The sequence below is a fragment of the Bactrocera tryoni genome, chromosome 3, assembly GCF_016617805.1.
Source record: "Bactrocera tryoni isolate S06 chromosome 3, CSIRO_BtryS06_freeze2, whole genome shotgun sequence".
NCBI classification, from domain to species: Eukaryota; Metazoa; Arthropoda; class Insecta; order Diptera; family Tephritidae; genus Bactrocera; species Bactrocera tryoni.
The window spans coordinates 9,972,156-9,991,308 of record NC_052501.1 but is presented as its reverse complement, the minus strand read 5'-3'; the positions used below and the strand labels follow the sequence as shown (position 1 = coordinate 9,991,308).

The 19,153-nt window shown below is 37.0% G+C and overlaps 1 protein-coding gene across 2 annotated transcripts in view; it reads right to left on the bottom strand.

Annotated features, from left to right (window-relative positions):
• The window catches only part of LOC120771012, a 160,561-nt gene that overhangs the window by 18,851 nt on the left and 122,557 nt on the right, over window positions 1-19,153 (bottom strand). For both annotated transcript variants that reach the window (XR_005704947.1, XM_040098788.1), the window contains exons 3-4: window positions 4,285-4,386; window positions 3,038-3,146 (exon numbers count right to left, since the gene is read on the bottom strand). Coding sequence is in view for 1 of the 2 variants with exons in the window: in XM_040098788.1 (XP_039954722.1) it covers window positions 3,038-3,146; window positions 4,285-4,386 (211 nt within the window). In the remaining variant the exon portion in view is untranslated. The remainder of the gene's footprint in view (window positions 1-3,037; window positions 3,147-4,284; window positions 4,387-19,153) is intronic.

The window sequence follows — 19,153 nt, the reverse complement described above, 5'->3', positions numbered from 1 at the left end:
TGCTCTTGCGCCCCACATGCGCTCACACTCACACACAGGCCACACTCAGCCATATACACACACATGCACGGTATATGGCTAAGTGTGTGCATCGTGTACGGCGTTGCGAGTGCTGCATGTTACCATACGCAGGACAGTGACGCGTCCTTGAGCTCATTTTTCTAGTGCACTCAATGGCACATCGGGTGCATGAGCACATGAGTTAATGATTTCGTGATTATGTTTTGATTATATTTGAATTTACAGTTCGGTTACAATTTCGCATTTGTTAAGCAATTCATTTCCATAAATAACAAAATGAACGCGCAATTGCGCAGATACTGAACGTAGCGCAATAAATTTAAAGCGCTATTTCGGGAAATATGTCGCATTTGAAAAAGCAAGAATTTATTTAAATGATAGATGTATGTATACCTTTATTTGGTAACACTTGTAAGTTTTGTATCAAATTTAATAAATTTGAGGATTTGAAAAATCAGATTTGGATATTCTTTAAAACCAGTGATTTATTTTGAAATGTCTTGGCTTCCTTGTTGCCGTCGGCGCCTTTCAGGAAAAACAAATTTTCTGATATCATTATCATCATAGAACATTAAATTAATGCAGTTAATGATCCAGAAACTAGTAGTTTGTGAAAAATTTGTCATGCAGAGTCGCTTAAAATATCGATTTTTGTCAAAACGCGCATTCTTTCGTTCACAATCTGACAAATATATATGTATTTATATCGGTCCAACCGACTCTGAAAACAGCATTTCGAAACACAAGCCTACGAGTGGTACAAATCCTTCAAAGACGGTCGAGAGATCGTTGACGACGACGTTCGATCTCTTCAACTGATGAAAATATTAAAAAAGTGAAGGATATGGTTGATGAAAATCGTTAGCCAAGTGGTAGAGAGATGGCAAGAGAGCTCCGCTTCTCTCGCGAGAAGACTTGAATGATTTTGGTGGATATTTTGGATAGGAAACGTATTCTTGCTAGACTCGTCCGTAAAGAGGGGGTTTGTGACTGAATTTAAGGTCGAAAACGCAATGAATATCATCGATAAGCCAGTGTATTCAACAGATTTGGCTCTGTGTGATTTTTTACTGTTCACCAAACTGAAATTGCCGTCCCGTGGAACCCGTTTTCAGTCCATCAAAGAAATAAAAAATAATTCGCTAAAGGAGCTGTAAGCCATCCCATAACAAAGTAATCGAACTGTTTTTTTAACTAAACAAGGGGATATAGTCATCTCAAGTGGATATAGCATCATTAAATTTTCATAACTTTTTTTAGTAATTTAACTGTTAATTCTGTGTCCGGAGATCACCTGGATATTCATCCTGCAAGGTGCTTTCCAAAGTAAACAGAACTCTTTGAATCTAGCGCCCCGTGGTGGCGTCATCTATATGCCGGTTAATGCGTTAGAATCTGCTATCTTTATCGATAGTTCAGTGGGAATTTCATGACATTTCATTGATTGGAAGTGAAGTTATTGCGTTTTAAGTGTCAGCATGTTTGTGTTATCGGTGCAAAAATGAGCTTCGAACAAAGAGCCAAGATTGAATTTTGTTTTAAAATTGGTAAAACTTTTACCGAAACATATCAATTCATGAAACAAGTTTATGGCTATGATTTTCTATCCCGTAGCAGAGAGCACGAGCGGTTTCAACGTTTTTAAAGTAGTCGTGAGGACATAAATGACGTTCAACATGTGGGCCAATGAAAATCCGTGATCACCGGAAATTCCATCGAAACTGTGCGTGAATTCATCAAAAATCAGCCGATATCATTCGTGAAATAGATGGAAATGGAATTGAACATCTCCAAAATATCAATTTGTCGCATTTTAACCGAACATTTGGCCTTACGACAGGTGTGTGCACGGTTTGTTCTGCACAAATTGATTGACGACCAAAAATTGGTCAGAATCGTCTCATCGATCGAAGCTTGTGACACATTATTTGACCAAAAATCACATTTTCACCATTAACCACTACCCGTATTCACCTGATTATGCAGACATAGAGCCTTTAAGAGGAGGCCATAGAGGAAGCATTAAGATAATTAAGAACTACTTAACTGGGCTGTGCTGTGCACAAAAAGATCTTGATATTATATAATTCATGATGTGTGTTGTTTGAATTATAAAGGATTAGAAATGAAGAATTCAGCCACGGTTTTTCATAATAATGATAAACAAACTTTACTAAATGTTATATATTTAAGATACTGAAAATACATTTTTGTTAACTTTAAACTTTAAAAGTGAAGAACAAACAGAAGTTTCACACATTATTCAGTGAGTGAGGGTAAAGGAATTTAATGTATTTCAATAAAGCTTTATTAAGCGTATATCCGTATGATACAAAATGGTCAATATTACTGTAATAATCTTCAAACATACTTCTTTCATGAATACCTAGACGGAAACGGAGATTCAAGCAAAATGTTATATTTGCTTCTCAGATATCAAAGAAGTGATCCATTTCAAGTGGGTTGTTTAGAAGAGTGTAAAGCACAAGAGATCATGATCTAAAGAGGATGAACTTCAAGCCATCTCAAACCATGTCAAAGATCAACTATTTTAGCAAACATATTAGCTACAAAAACTCAATTGGGTTCTAAAACAGCAACTATGCATCTATTTATAAGCCACAACCGTAAATCTTGCTGATAAATATTCATCATACGCCTCGGGTCAGCGCTGCACAGCACATATTCTCTATTCAGTTTGTTGTTGTTGTATACACTCAACTTATTTCTGCATTTGCAAGCACTCTGCATCGAATACGCTTTCAGTAGATTTATTTGGCTTAATCCGCAGACAAGCAGCATAAAATACACCAAATAAGCTGGTGATCTTTCTATTTGCCATTTCTTTCTCGTTCTGAAGAAATCTAAATATTCGTATGCTGTAGTGGCAGCACCAGCACAGACAATCTGTTAAATTGTATGCAATCAACTTGTGCACACACACGACAAATACACTCTAACATCCGCTTACACACACACATAAGTACTTAGTTAGATTTGAGCGGGCGATACTCACCGACAACATTCAAATGCAGAAATATTGATGTGGGCGGATGGGTTGACACTTGACATTCATAGACGCCCGCATCACGTAGTTGCACAAATTTTATTTGCAGCGTCCAATCCTGTGGCATGCCACATCACGATTGAATTGGACAATCGCGCGTTAGTGAACACCAATGCAATTGGATGGGTGGGTGTCCGAGTCGCCAGCAGGTCCACAATCGAACGAACGACATGAAGTGAGGCGAAGAGTTGAAAAAGAGAAAACATAGAAATGGAAATAGAAATAGAAATATAAATAGTAACAGTGAAAAATTGTTGGATAATATGCTAACAGCATTCGCAGATAAATGTAACACAATCAGTGGCAGTGGATTTTGGGTGCGGCAAATGTTGCCACTTGCGCGTGAACTAATGCATTTTACTTGTAACGTACAGCGAACCAAAGCGAAATGAAAAATCAAAATGAAATTGATTATGGACACCAATAGTGCGCGCACAAAAAATTTAGATTTTTGCAGAAAAATGTACACAGCGCTTTTTCCAGCCAAACACTTCGAACTGTTTGCTTGCAATTTTTTTAAAAATTTTTCAATTTCTTTTTTTTTGCTTTTATCTGGATTTAGCTGGCATTTCCGCAACAAAGTGTGAATGCGCTGCGAATTGTCGCACACGGCCGCTGCTGCGCTGAGTTATATTTATGCGGCTTGTCGCATTTGGCTGCTTGATTGCCGTTGATGCCTTGCTGTTATTGCACCCTTTTTCCTTAAGCCCGTCGGGGGTCAGCTGGCGCTGTATGCGTTAATGTGTGTGTAGGCGCACCACTTTATGCCGGTCACGTTTCATCGCTGCGGCCAGCTATTCTAACCACACATGCGCATGCAACATTCATTGCACTCGTGACGCAATGGCACATCACTCACGAATTCACGCGTGCGGCGAGCGTTGCACGTATGCCAAGTGCATCCGTTGCAGTGGACACTTTGCTGCGCATGTGTGTGTGTGTAGTATTTATGAGTGAGTGTTGGTGCATTAACGAATGCAAGACACGGAAAATTTTTGAGTTTTAAAGTGTGAAAAGTTTTTCAATAAATTTTTATTTTATTTTTTTGTATTTGGTCAGTTTCTTATAATATGGGACAAACTTGACAAATAATGAGCTTATTCAGGTTACTTTGCAACACGAAAGGTGTATTTTAATAAACTTCCTTATAGCGTGCAAGAGTCATATAGATAGATATTTATTATCATAAATATTACCTCGGAATGCTTCAAATGCGTGGCGCTGAATCGCTCATCACTGCTGTAGGTAGTCAGTCCCACTGTCAGTAGATGATAGTCTTTTTTGCGTATCCAAGATACCTGTAATGAGAGAAAATAATATCAAAATGATTACAGCGATTAGAATATGCACAGACGTGGTTCAATAATACATATCTGAAAATCTACCAAAACTTTGGCTGCTATGTAGGATGCTTTCTTAAAGAAGAAAAAATTCGTATAACTCTTTTCCAGTTGAGCTCATTTTACAAAAGAAAAATTTATCCGTAGAGACTAAGATCGTTAATATATATTATGACTGACGAAAATTTTAATGTTTTAGCGCAATCTCAACTTGTGAAACGCAACTTGCACCTGTCTGATGGCAATAAAGATCACTGAAGAGCCCTCTTCGTCGACGAAATATCTCTGCTAAAATACAGATTTATATTAAGGGCTAAAAAAAAGAATAAGCACCAGCTTCGGCAACGATAATAGTCTTCACAAATTCCAGTTTTTCGTACAAGAACTTGATATGAATTGCTCAGTTGGTACGACAACTATATGCTATTCTGACCTGATTTAAAAATTGTTTCTTTAAATTATAAGGCCATAGACAATAATCTCTGTCAAATTTCGTGAAAATATCTTCTCAAATAAAAAAGTTTTTCTTACAAGGACTTGAGTTTCAACGATCAATTTGTATGGCAGCTATATGCTATAGTGAACTAATATCAGCGGTGTCACAAGATCAACAGCTTCTTGTGAAGAAAATGAGGAGTGCAAAATTTCAGAAAATAATCGATTCAAAAACATCCAATTTGTAGCTCATAAAACTCAGTTCGCCTGAGCCCTTCGTAATGCCATGCTAGCTACACACACTAAAGGTTGACTTGTTACCCGAAATGGTCATTAATCATTGGACTTAAACTCATAGAATTCGCAATTCACTCACCCAACAGCGTTGTACTACACTGCGTATACGTAACATGCACAGAATGATTGTTCAAAGCACGTGTGCGAACTTAACACAACTATTTATACGCATGTGGTTATAAACACACACACTTATGTATATTTATATAACGTATGTATGTATATGTACAAGGTACACTTTTATAGCAATCAATTTCGAATTTATAAAATATTGATGAATTTATTTATCTCAACGCAAGTCTGTAGGTTTTCGGCAGGGGGACTATTATATAGATTGTAAACGAACGCAAAAAAAAAATATTAAAAATGAAAGAAAAATATTTAGAGAAGCGCTATGTGATACATGTCAGTTTATATTTCAGAGAATGAGGGACGGACACAAGTCTTTCGAAACGACATTAAGCGAATTTCGATTTTCTTATCTCCTGCTTTTAAGCACTCACGACGAAAGCTTGAGCAAATATTGTTATATAATCTTTTTCACCTTCTTTACTTTTATTTAAATGCCGCACGAGTGACTGGCGGACCAATACTGCCCATCACAAGTGAAGCATTTGGGCACAAGCCACTCATATCCGCTGTCTTTAGATGGAAACGAGCAAGGACACATATTAATATTTTTCAGTTTTGTAAACCAACTAAAACGTGAAAAAAGCACGACATAAAAGCGTATTGTGGGTATTACATGCCGAGCGTCTGTTTAAATTTTAATTTATTTACTTTGCTATCGTTTACTCGCACACGCACGCAGCACCAGCTGCTGTAAGGACGGGTAATAGCCGAGGCCTGAAACTTTATTCTATGTGAGCCTTTTTTTATTAAATATCATTTGGTTTACATGAGCTTCTATTGTGTCAGGTCGTTTACTCCGACTGTTATGAGCTGCTGTGTTGTTGCTGTTATTGTGTGCGGATTTGTCCTCACTGACGCTGCTTTGCTTTCCCACTGCGCACAAGCTTCTATGTGTGTCTATGTGTGTGAGCCCATTTTCAAAGCAAAACGAAAGAAAGCAGAAATCTTCATATGGCTCTTTTGTTTTCTAAATTGATTGTGGCGCCATATTGTCGTCTTCGAGCCGACCGCCCAGACCAGCAATAGAGGAAACGAAGCAAAGTACGTCAAATTGACGCAAATGTCAAGCCATTGAATAATATTTCCACTCATTTGCTGTCGTTCCATCTCGATAGCCTGGCCGTACTTTGTATGCGTATGGACTACAAGACACAATATGTTATGGGCGATTATGTATGAACACACACACACACATAAGCGCGTACACGCACACACTTTGTCATTAAGAGAGAATTACTTCGACCCTAAAATGAACTTTTCACAATTACTATTCAAGCACATGAGGTTTGCAGTTGACTTTCCTTTTAAAGCAAGGAAAATGTAAGTGAAAGGCGATACTTTAGAATGCCATGAACCGTTATTTATGTAAGTACCTACTAGGCATATTCATTGTTGGCACATATTGGTCACTGCTGGCGCTGAGTGGCCCATATCAGCCATACTTTGCTTATTGAATTGTAAATGCCAAGCGTTTATGGGGTTCGGCGATTTCCGTTATGCCGAAGAAAGTAGCGGAAATTGTTCTCGCACATTTTTCGAATTTTCTAAGCAAATTTGGAATATTTATTTGTTTGCTTTGAAAATGGTTTAATATTTGAAGTATATGAGTGGTTTGTTAGTGCATTATTGTTGAATCGCTGATTGAATATACTATTTGTTTAGGCATTGGTGAAAAGGTTACAAAAGATTGTATTTACTTGTAAAATTTATTAAAGGCGAATATTTACATTATAGAGTGGACGAAATTTGAATCAGGTTCACTTGAAAATTAATTGGGTATTCATATTTGCAAAAGGTTAGTATTCAATGCTAATTTTATCTTATTTTTGAGGTTTAAAAGACTTGAGCCAACCCCAAAAAAGCCGTACCTCCTTCACGTATGCTTACATGGTCTTATGAGAAACATAAAAGGACTCCTGCTTCCTAAAAGTATTTGCCATGCAATGCTCTTCTTTAACTGAATAATCTTTTATCAGTTTAAAGCTCAGTCCAGAGCAACACTTTTCGGAAAAGTGAAGCATAATAAGGTTCCAGAAAACCATTTGCAGTGTCAGCGTGTGCAAAATTTTCAAAAAAGTTGGTTATCGGAATCAAGTCGCACGGAAGAAGTCATTCATTTCATTGTCGAATAGGCAGAAGCGAGTTGCATTTGCCAATGAGTATATTAATAAGCCGGTGGAGCTTTGGAAATGGTTTATTTTCTTAGGCGACAGCATATTTTGCATATTGGGAATAAACGGAGGGAAGCTTGTTTGGAAAACACACGGTACTGCACTCAATAAACAAAAAAGTAAAACACGTTGATGGTGGTGTAATCGTGTGGGGGTATATGCCTAGTACCGAATTGCACAACATAAAGTTACTTGAGTCAACAATGGACAGGATAGTTTATTTGGATATAATTAATTAATTTGAAGCAAAGTTCAGCAAAACTGGGATTGAAGATGCGCATACTGCATAACACTGAAACTTTGGCTTTGTTCCAATGTGTCCAAACAATTACATACGCCCAATGAGTACTTATGGGATTTGTTAGAATGTCCAATTTGCGAACAAAAAATGCTAAGGGTGTTATCATTGAAGAATGGAGCAAAATCACACCGGAGGAGACGTTAAATCTCGTTAATTCGGTGGGGTAAAGGGCACCTAACTAGTTACTAGAACCAGCATTATTCCTTTAAATTAATGTTTGTTATGTTTTTATTCCTTTGTACGCAAACTTTTTCAGAAGATTATCCTTTTTTCCTATTTTGTTCTCGTTCCTGTCCTTAATTTATCTTCAACACTGTTAAAATATTTTCTACTATATATACATATATATGCATGCTGTGTGGTAACTCTTTCTTACTATAGACGTATGCTGTTGCACAAACTGATAAAGAAATTCTAGTAAAACAATTTTCTTGGTATCGAATAAATAGAGGTGTGATTAGTATAAGAAAGAAAGAAGGAAAAACTCTAAATAGTTCCACAGCTTTGCTGTTAGTCATTTACAAAAAGAGAACTCGTCAGCCTTTGCCTCAAAATAAGACAGTTCACAAAAGCGAGGCAGCACGAAATGCGACTTGACTGCCTCACTGTGACGCCTAAAAAAATAAAACAATTAATCAAAAGAGAGGCAAAGTGTATAGCGAATTTCAAGGGAATTAGGTTAGACATTCTTACAAGCAAACGGTGAATATACTATTATATATTTATGTATAAGATATTGTTCTGATATGTATATTTTGTCTATATGTAAGCAAAAAAATTCACTCTTTGTTATTCTAATGTAAACAGTTCACTAAAAATATGGCACTGAGATTAGCTTGTGGATATACAATCTGTGTGTGCCGCACATTTTGTTTTTGCAATTTCGAAATGTGTGGCACATTTTGCACTATCTATTTGACACAATGGTACGTATGAAGATGTTCAAAATATTTCCCACAGAATCAGTTAGAAAAGTACAAATATTCATAGCGTTACAACTTTCGAAGTTGGGAAATTGGAGACGTTGCTCGAGGGCCATCCGTATCAAATGCAAGAAAAACTTGCCTCAGCATTGGGAGTCACCTGGCAAGCAATTTTAAAGAGACTACATGCAATTGGAATGATTCAGAAGCAAAAAACTTGAGTTCTTTATGACCTAAATACCAGTATAGTCACGAAAAAGTAATTTTGCACCATAAGAAAGCACGGCATCACGTTGTCATACTCGTTAAAATCTACCTGAAAACGTTTGAATGAGATGTCATACCACACCCGCTATATTCCTTAGATATTGCAACGTCCGATTATTATTTGTTCCATTGAATGGCACAAGGTCTGGCTCAGAAACAGTTCCCTTACAAGACGACACCAAAAATGGTTTGATACTTGGATGGCATCGCAAGATGAACAGTTTTACCGTAACAGTTTACCAGCTTTGCAAGAAAAATGGGAAAATGATATCACTATCGATGAGCAATACTCCGCATAATTCATTCTGAACTATTTTTTTTACAATAACTTTGTATTTTCGTTAAAATTGACAGCGAGAGCTTAGTTGTGTACCTAATATATAACATTTGTTGTTTGGTTAGTAGTATAATCAGCTCTAGAATTACGCTCATTTTTCATAAAAACATCAAAAATGGTTCTAATTTTATATGGGACCTAACCCTTAAGAACGATGTCCAAATGAAACCAAATCTTCATATAGGCCAGGTCTTCAACATTTTGGGACTTCATATTATGAAAAAATTATCTTTATGTCGTTAGTTGACTTTACTCTGTATACGGCAGGAAGATAGAACGAAATGTAATTAGAAATAAAGGAGAAGGTCAACTAAGCATAATGACATTGGAAGTCAAAAATGAAACAAATCTGGACCGTATGAGAACCTAATTCTTATACATATATGAATATTCATCCATCTAACTAAACTGCCGTAGTATGTATTTCTACCGAACTCAGCTCCACCTTACTTGCTATACTCAGCAATGTGCCTGCGTTTATACGCTATGACTCTCCAAACACCAGGCATAAGAGAATTGAGTTTTATTTATGTAAACACTCATGAGCGGAAGTGCTATAAAAAAGCAAGAATTTGCATGTTGGCAAACAAAAAAAGAAACGTCGAGAATAAACAAAGAAGAAATTACACGCATAAAAAATGTGGATAAAGATAACAGCGAAAGCGAAGGACGCAGACACAGGAAAAGCACACTCTGTATATGAGTGACAAATAAGGAAGAGCGAGTAAGAGAGTGTGAGTGAGAGCGAGCGTGATATAGTGAAAGTGAAAATGTGAAGCGAAAAAATGCAGCAACAAATCACTTGCAGTGCAAAAAACAAAAAGAATTTATTGCGATTTTATGTTAATTTATCTGGCAACGCACACGAACACACACTCGAGCGCACGAACGCATACGAGCACAGCATGTGATATGTACATAAGCAACGAGTGGCACGTAAAAACGTTTTGAAGGGAGCGGTGTAACAACAGAGGCGAAGGATAAGAACAGCGAACGATTCGTAATCGCGCCAAGCTTTTGTTTTTATGTCAGTGTGTCACTGCTGCTGTGCGGCGCTTGCAGGGGGGCCTCTGTGACGCAGCTCTGCAGCTATGCTTTGCTTAGCGTTTTCTTGATAAATTTTACAGTCCGTTTTATGTGTACGTTTATTTGTGCGCCACACACTCACATGTGCGTATTTGTCATTGAGCGTGCTTGCTGCGCAGCTGGCTTTGTCGTTGTCTTTTAAGCGAACATTCTTCATCTTTACTGTTGCGCTGCCAGTGCTCCTTACAGCCATTTAATGTGCATTTAAACTTTTTCCTCTTTATTTACTATACATGAAGTTTACTGCCATCGTTTCGACTCTTTTAACCGCACTGATTTGTTGCATTCCTCTCGCCATAAAAATTGAAATACTTGCATTCACAGCTGGCTTGCTGTCACTTTTGGCGTGCTCGGTTCACATAAAGGCATGTCAGTGAGTGGCTTCTACGCTTTTAATGTGCTCATAAAACGCATACGAGACAAGTTCAAATTTATATATGTACATTAGGGTGTGTCATTCAGAGTCAACCTTTTTTTTTCAACTGAAAAATAGGCTAAAAATTTTCGAAAATGTGAAAAAGGAAGTCACTCAAAAGATGAGCTCTTAATATTAATATTAAGAGGTGCCTCTTTCAAATTTTCTGTTTTCCATATAAATAACATGAAAAAAAATAGTTTTTTTTTTGTGGTGGTTATTGTGCAGAGGTTATTATATGTACACGCGATGGCTGCCAGTAGGGATGGTAAACTCGATTCGGATTCTACTCGAGCATCGAGTTTTCTCGTAAAATAATTGATTTTTGTTTACCGAAACGTTGCAATTGATAAAACAAGTTTATCGGGATGATTACCTATCCCGTAGAAGAGTGCATGAGTGCTTTCAACGCTTTCAAAGTGGTCGTGAGGACATAAATGACGATCAACATGTGGGCCAATCAATATCCGTGATCACCGGAAATTCCATCGAAACTGTGCGTGAATTCATGGAAATGAAATCGAACATCTCCAAAACATCGATTTATCACATTTCGACCGAACATTTGGGCTTACGAAAAGTGTGTGCAGAGTTTGTTCCGCACAAATTGACTGACGACCAAAAATTGCTCAGAATCCAACATTCGAAGGACATCATTTTGACCGATTATTTGACCAAAAATCGCATTTCTACCATAAACCACTCCCCATATTCACCTGATTTGGCACCGTGCGACTTCTTCCTTTTCGGAAAAATGCTTTTGCCCATGAAAGGAAAACGCTATGTAGACATAAAGGTCATTCAAAAGGCTTGAACCGGCATACTGGCGGCCAAACCGGCCAACGAACTAAAACTCCCGTTCGACTCGACATGCTATTTGACCGTGCAAAAGCTGTATTGATGTATTGATGAAGAGGTCCAACACCAAACCCGGAAAAACATCCCCATACCCATACCATAATACCATCTCCACCGTGCTTAACCGTAGTACCTTGGCAGTATCGGGGATCTAACTTCTTATTTTTTGGTCGGCGAACTCTTTTCATTCTGTCTGAATATTTCAAATTAAATTTTAATTCATCAGAGAAAAGTATTGTTTTTCATCGTTACACTGACCAATTGATGTGTTCCGGAGCAAATTATAATCATCTTAGTAGATTTTTTCTTGATTTAAAAGGCTTTCTAGCTGCGCTACTTGTTAGTCCACTTGCGTACGCTCTTCTTTGTGCTGAATGGCTATTAACTTTCAAATTTACGGCTTTAACCGTGCTTGCTGCCCACTTATCTGTAAACTTTTTTAGTTCTCTAAGTATTTTTGAATCGTCATGTCGTGTTGTAGCATTGGGTCGTCCTTAACGATGGTGAGTTTTCACAGATCCACTGCTGGATGTCGTTTATTTAGTCGGATATTATCCCATAACGAATGGAGGGTCTCAAGTTGGGTGATGTTGTTGTGAAGAGTACGCTCTGTAGGCCGACTATGATGACCATAAGAAAAGCGAAGGGCGCGAAACACATTCTTCACAGAACTTGAATTTTCGTAATAAAGTTAAACGACTTGTATACGTTGTTCAGGCATAAGTCTTTCCATGATGAAATACTAAACAATACACAGCAAAAATAATATGACGCTTTACATGACTCAAGCATGATCTGTCAAAACAAGGCCGTTAAAAAAGGGTCTCTACTTGGATCGCCAGTTATTAAATTTGAAATATATAAACCAAGAACCGAAATGTTTACACTTAGAGTTATTCAGAACTCAATGTTTTGAAATTAATTACTTTTAGTTTGTGAATTTTTCAATTTTTTTTAATTTTGCCGGCATATTGATATGTCTTTTAGTGTGTGTACACATTCTTAAAAACGAGCTTAAGGGGTTAGGTGGGTCTCAGAGAGACAAAAAAAAGTATCTTCATGATTATTTTTAATATAAACAATCATATATTCCAAATATGATATGACACACATATTTCAACAATGCCTCCTGAAATGTTAATATAAAAATGTTGAAAATTCAGCTGTTGAGATCTCATCTCCATGGGTGTCTCACAATTTCGTTGGTACATGTAAATCTCGTGTTTGCACTGACATGGCTTGATATGCAAAACTTCCGGAGGGTCTAAATCTTAAAATTTTACTCGGATCGATTTAAAATTTTGTGAGAATATTTCAAATTTTATTTGAGTTTTTATGAACGAGTTAGTTTCTCATCGCATGTGTGCATAATACAAAGTATTAATAAGTTTTTCTAAAAATTTAACAAAGTTGCTTTCTCCTCTTCTATGCAAGTAAGGCTATTACTAAAATATTCCTTTTCTAATCCTAAAGCACTTTGATATCATTGTAAAGCTACTTTATTATTTTAAATGAAAACAAGAAAAAACGTTAACTTCGGCTGCACGGAAGCAAATATACCCTTCACAGTTGCATTTCTTTTGGTAACTATGTGTTCAGTTTATATGACAGCTGTATGCTACAGTAAGCCGATCTGAACAATTTCTTTGGAGATTACATTATTTTTACAAACAATAACTTTTATCAAATTTCGTGAATATATCTTGTCAAATGCAAAAGTTTTCCATACAAAAACTTTTTTCCGATCGTTCAGTTTGTATGGCAGCTATATGTTATAGTGGTCCGATATCGGACAAATGAGCAGCTTTTTGAGGTTTGAGGAGAAAATGACGATTGCAAAATTTCAAAACGATATCTTAAAAACTGAGGGATATACGGACAGACGGACGGAAGACGGACATGGCTAAATCGACTCAGCTCAGCATCGTTCAGTTTGTATGGTAGCTATATGCTATAGTAAGCCGATCTGAGCAATTTCTTCGGAGATTACGTTGTTGCCTTAGAAAATAATCTATACCAAATTTCGTGAATATATCTTGTCAAATTTGAAAGCTTTCCACTATCGGGTGATTTTTTAAAGAGCTTGATAACTTTTTTAATTTGCAAAATCTCATCGATTCTTTATTTGAAACGTTAGATTGGTTCGATCGTTCCATTCGGAAAGTATGGCAACTTTTCGAGCATTTCGGCCGGTATAGCCCGAATTTCTTCGGAAATGTTGTCTTCCAAAGCTGGAATAGTTGCTGGCTTATTTCTGTAGACTTTAGACTTGACGTAGCCCCACAAAAAATAGTCTAAAGGCGTTAAATCGCATGATCTTGCTTCTTGAAGAGAAAATGACGTTAGCAAAATTTCAAAACGATATCTTAAAAACTAAGGGACTAGTTCGTATATATACAGACAGACGGACGGACAGACGGACATGGCTAGATCGACTCAGCTCAACATACTGATCATTTATAATGTACTTTATAGGGTCTCCGACGCGTCCTGCTGGATGTTACAAACTTCGTGACAAACTCAATATACCCGGTTCAGGGCATAAAAAATATTAATAAAATGGTTTCGTAGTTTGAAAAATGAACTTTGAACAAAATTCTAAAGATTTTCCTTAAATTTAAGCTTAGCAAGCTTGGAATTCAAACTATAAGCTTTAAATAATACCGAATTGCAACTGCAAAGTTTAGTTGTACGTAACTGTACAATTAAAATAACACTGAAAATCAAACTGTTCAGCTAAGAAATTCATATTTTCCACTTGAGAGCCTTGCACAGCAGCAAGATGCAATTATATGAGATTTTACGGTAAACAAATCAATTCTCAAATCTAAGGCATCAACACATACGCACACATGCGAATTTGAGGGGTGAAGTGGTGTAGAAGTGGAGGGGCGAGTGAGTGCTAAGTTCAAGTGCTGGAAGCAATATTTTAGTTACCTGCTAGTTGTTAGCTCAGCAAATCGAACAAAACACACACACACAACTCAAGCATATTTCCAATGTTTTACAATAAATAAAAGCAAATTGCTTTTCTGCTGCCACTCTGCATGTGCTCTCGTTGTAGCTGTGTATTTTTGGCAAATTTCATTCGAGAAAAAAGTGAAATAAATTCAGAGAGGGCTCAATAATACAGCTCCTAGTAAATGTATGTGTGTGTGTGTGATCAGCTTTTTGTAACATACATTGCTCATAAATATCTGCTCTTTGCTTCTTATAGTATAAACATATATGTATGTATGTATGTTATATATGTGTATATAGTGCATTTTTGTGGCAAGCTGGCTTTAGTTAGTTTTCTGTCTCGCAAGCAATCAGTATTAAATGTTTACCTTCAACTGCTGCCCTTGCTGTTGCTGTTAAATTGAAAATTACACTTTTAAACGCTGGTATTTGTGTGCCGAGCACTTAATTTCTAAGGATATATAAAATATTACAAATTGCCTATATTTCTTAGTTGAGCTATGAGTATTTGGTGCAGCCTAATGCATTCTAAATGGTCCAGCAGTTGACCCGGTGGCAATGACTGCCCTAAGAGTGGCAACCGAAAGTCAGAGAGCATTAGGTAATTAACAGAAAACTGCATGAATTATGATTTTGGTTTTAGGTGGAAGTGGTGAATGCTTTATTTACTTCTGATTGGTGGCAAGGACACGAAAGTATCCGCATGCAAGTAAAAAAAACGCGATTTTTGATTAGTTTTTTGAAGACATTTTTATATCAGAAATTAATAAAAAATATTGTAAATATATAGGATTGAAAGCACTTTAATAAACGGTGATTGAAAACTTTTGGATATCCTTGCTTACGTAGCCGATTTCCAGGAGGATTTCCGAAAAAAAGGTGTTTGGCAATGACGACAACTTCTTTCCGTTTGCTGCTTAAAACTAATTGGAATTCAAAAACCAAAAAAACTATTATTATACAAAGAGATAAATACAGGCAATGATCGACGGATAGTAAAAGTTTTAAGTTTCGGCAAAATGGTGCCTTCTCAAAATCTTGTTATTCTTTATTATCGAAAATACGGTGTACTCGGTTATAGCAGAGCCTGTCATCTTTCCTTTTCGCTGTTTGACGCCAATTAGAGATTCCAAGTGAAGCAACGTCCTTCTCCCCTTGGCTACTGCGACACGGCACTCCTCATCGTACAAGTTGTTCCTTCCTTGTGTTTGCTGACATACGCTTTTTCCTGCAAAGAGGCGGGTGCGTATCTTGGCTGCAACAATATAGTTGCCCAAGTCGATGTTAGGACCTCGGAGCGTAAGCAAATCTAAAACACTGCAGACGTGTCTTCCGTCTATCACTACATGGTTGATCTGGTTGAAGGCTTTTCGATCCGGAGACAGCCATGTAGCTTGATGCATATTCCTATGCTGGAATATAGTACTACAGATAACCATATTTCGGGCCCCGGCGAAGTCGATCAGCCTCAACGCATTTGGAGATGTTTGGATGCTTAATTCACCGAAAGACAACTTCTTTGGCGGGGGCAGCTCTCATAGGTGCGCTCCAAGCACTCATAAAAGGCATCTTTGGTTCCGTTGTGCTTCTCTTCCGTCGGGGCGTGGGCTCAAACCAGCGATATATTGAATTACTTCGCTTTTGTGCGGATTTTGGTTAGACGGTTCATCCACCGGGGTGAATGCCAGGACTCGGAGACGGAATTTCTCTGCCACCACGAATCACACACCGAATTTTCTTTCCTTTATGTGGCCACCGCAATAAATGCCATAAGGGCCTTCTCATCTCCGTCTTCCCAAAATAGAATTCGATTTTTGTAAAAAGTTTTCACTTCAGAGGTTTTATAAATTCTTCTAAGATAGTTGTGCAAAATTTTCAAGTTGATCAGCCCATCGATTTCAAAGAGATTTTCCTCACCGACTTTGAAAATAACTAGAAATGGATATTTTAAGTAACCTTAGTAAGATTGTTACGCTCACAAGTAAGGTTCAATAAAATACTATACAACGAGCAGCCCAAATAAGAATTGTTTAAGTTTGACCATACACTATGGTGTTTCTGCCATATTGCTGGGTCCTTTTTCATTTCAAAGCTGCAGTTTTTGGGTCACTTTTTCATTGTTCTGATGTGTTCTTCTAACAGTCAATATTTTTAGAAATAATTTAGAGGAGCTTAACGAGAATGAGGATATCGTTTAACAAACAGTTCATTTTACCATGTACAGCCATATAACAGGGTTATCATGTAAAGTATATTAAGTTACTCAGTAACAGTCTATTTACTAACATAACATTGCAAACTCTTGCAACTCTTGCATGCGTTGACCAGCGCCCCAAATAATTGGTCGGGTAGAAGGGACACCTTTTCTTTATTAGTCGAGTTTGCGGCCGATCAAAAACCTCTGCCGTGCTGTGGGTCCGGCACCCGTCCGCAGTGCGACTCCACACGGAATTGAATTTTTCAATTTTGTCTGCCTTTATGTTTAAACCAATTCCACCACAAATCTCCCCAAAGGGTGAAACCCAATGAGCAAGTTGAAACGAACTTTAAGGGCTAACCGTTCCCCGTGGTACCAGCCTTATGTCTCCGGTCAGACCTTATAGCTTTTGCTACTACCAGTTGAGCACCAAACAAACTCCATGGCTGGTGACATTTGTCGCTTGAACTTTAAATGTCAATTCATCAGAAAGAGTGTTATTCAAAGTCTATAATATCATTTCAAGTTGAGTATTATTGCACTTTTTGTGACAAAGACTATGCTGGGCAAGCCAAAAATGCAGACATAGTGAATATGGATTTTATTCGCCTCTTATGACAGACATATCTTACCGTGGGCAAATTCTATCTCATGCCCGCTGTGGTATTCTTTCCAGGCAGTGTCTTAGTTGCTTTCTTTCACTAAAGCAACATTTTCAACGTTTTCATTGTGAGTGAAGCGACTAGATACATTGTTATGTCATGTCATTTCATAGCTGAGTCTGAACGCACTTGAATGGCATATCAAAAAAGAATTATTCTAAGCTTTATATAAATACTTATTTCATTCGAATAACTTCTATTTTCGTGCATTTGGTACACATTTCTTGCCCTTTTCGAGTTCTTAGCACAATTTTTTTACTATTACTTAACTATAAATAGAACATTATGAGCCTCATAATAATTTGGATGTAATGCATATATTTCATTCATTAAAAAAGGTTAATTCAAAAGGGCAAAATATGCAAAAATATTACTTTTAATAAGGGACTTTTTTCTGTGGGTTCCATACACCAGCTGGAAGGTGCTTTTGCAGCAAATGGTTTAAAAATAGAATAAAGACATTTTTCGGACAAGCCACGACTCATTCATTAAATTCAAACTGCTTTTTTGGCAGATACATAAATAATTATTATAGTGACAGCAGTCAAAGTGCCCAGCATGAAATATTCGGAAGTTATAAAGTATAACTTTTAGTTATAAAAAAAAAATCAGCAATGCGTGATATAAAACTAAAATTCTTACTAAAGTTTACTCAAAAACAATACCTTGTGAATTAAAGCTGACAAAGTTGTCGATGTTTATAATATCATCAGATTATATGTCATTTTGTATGAAGCAATTATCTATACAAATTTGAATAAACAGCATTTGTATAAAAAATGTTTCGCTCTATAAAATATATACTATACTCAGTTATACTCAGTTAAAGTTTTATATCAAACTATCCTAATAACTGAGCTTTCATACAAGTGCTTTATAACTTCTACAGTATAACTGTTGCTCATACGACATGGTGTACTTTATGGTTGCTCAGTACAATTCTAGCATAACTTTAACTGTACGAGTACATAACTTTTAAACGGCTTTCGTAATGTCCTATTCTCAAGGGTATTTGTTTGTTTGCATTGGAGACAAAAAGCTTAAAGCAAAGGATCAAAAAATGAATGTATCATTGCTGGCTCATACCTCTGTGGTACAATGTGGAAGCGCATATCGTAAACCAAAGGATTATTAACGCAACAACTCTTTAATTGTACTAAAACGATAACTCGAAAAATTACGAGTTGCGCGAAGAATTAACGCGACGCTAACGTTAGAAGAAAAGCACATAAGGAGAAGTAAAAAAAAATATAAAAGAATAATTGCGTCAGCTACAAAAGTTTCACAAAACGGAACGCACCGCGCAATGCCAGCGGAAAAAGAAGGAAAAATTAAATTAAATGCTAGCATGTAGCATACTTAAAGGCGCTACACAGCTGTCCCTGGAAACAATCGCTTCCAGCTAGAGCGACGCAGCGCCAAGATGTTGCATATTGTCTGCAAAGCATACGTCAGCACACAAGTGTATTTGATAAATTTTACGCTCACCAGCGCGCTCATTCTCGGAGTAAGGTGGCGCGTGCAAAGCTAGCTTGTAATCTACACAAGGCTTTACCCGCGCGTTGCTAAGCGACATCTTGATTTTTTATTGTTTTTTCTTATTGTTGTTCATTTACCGAAAATTAAAGCTTAGACTTTGTCATGCAACAGACAAAAGAACCACAACAATTATGCTTCGAAAAT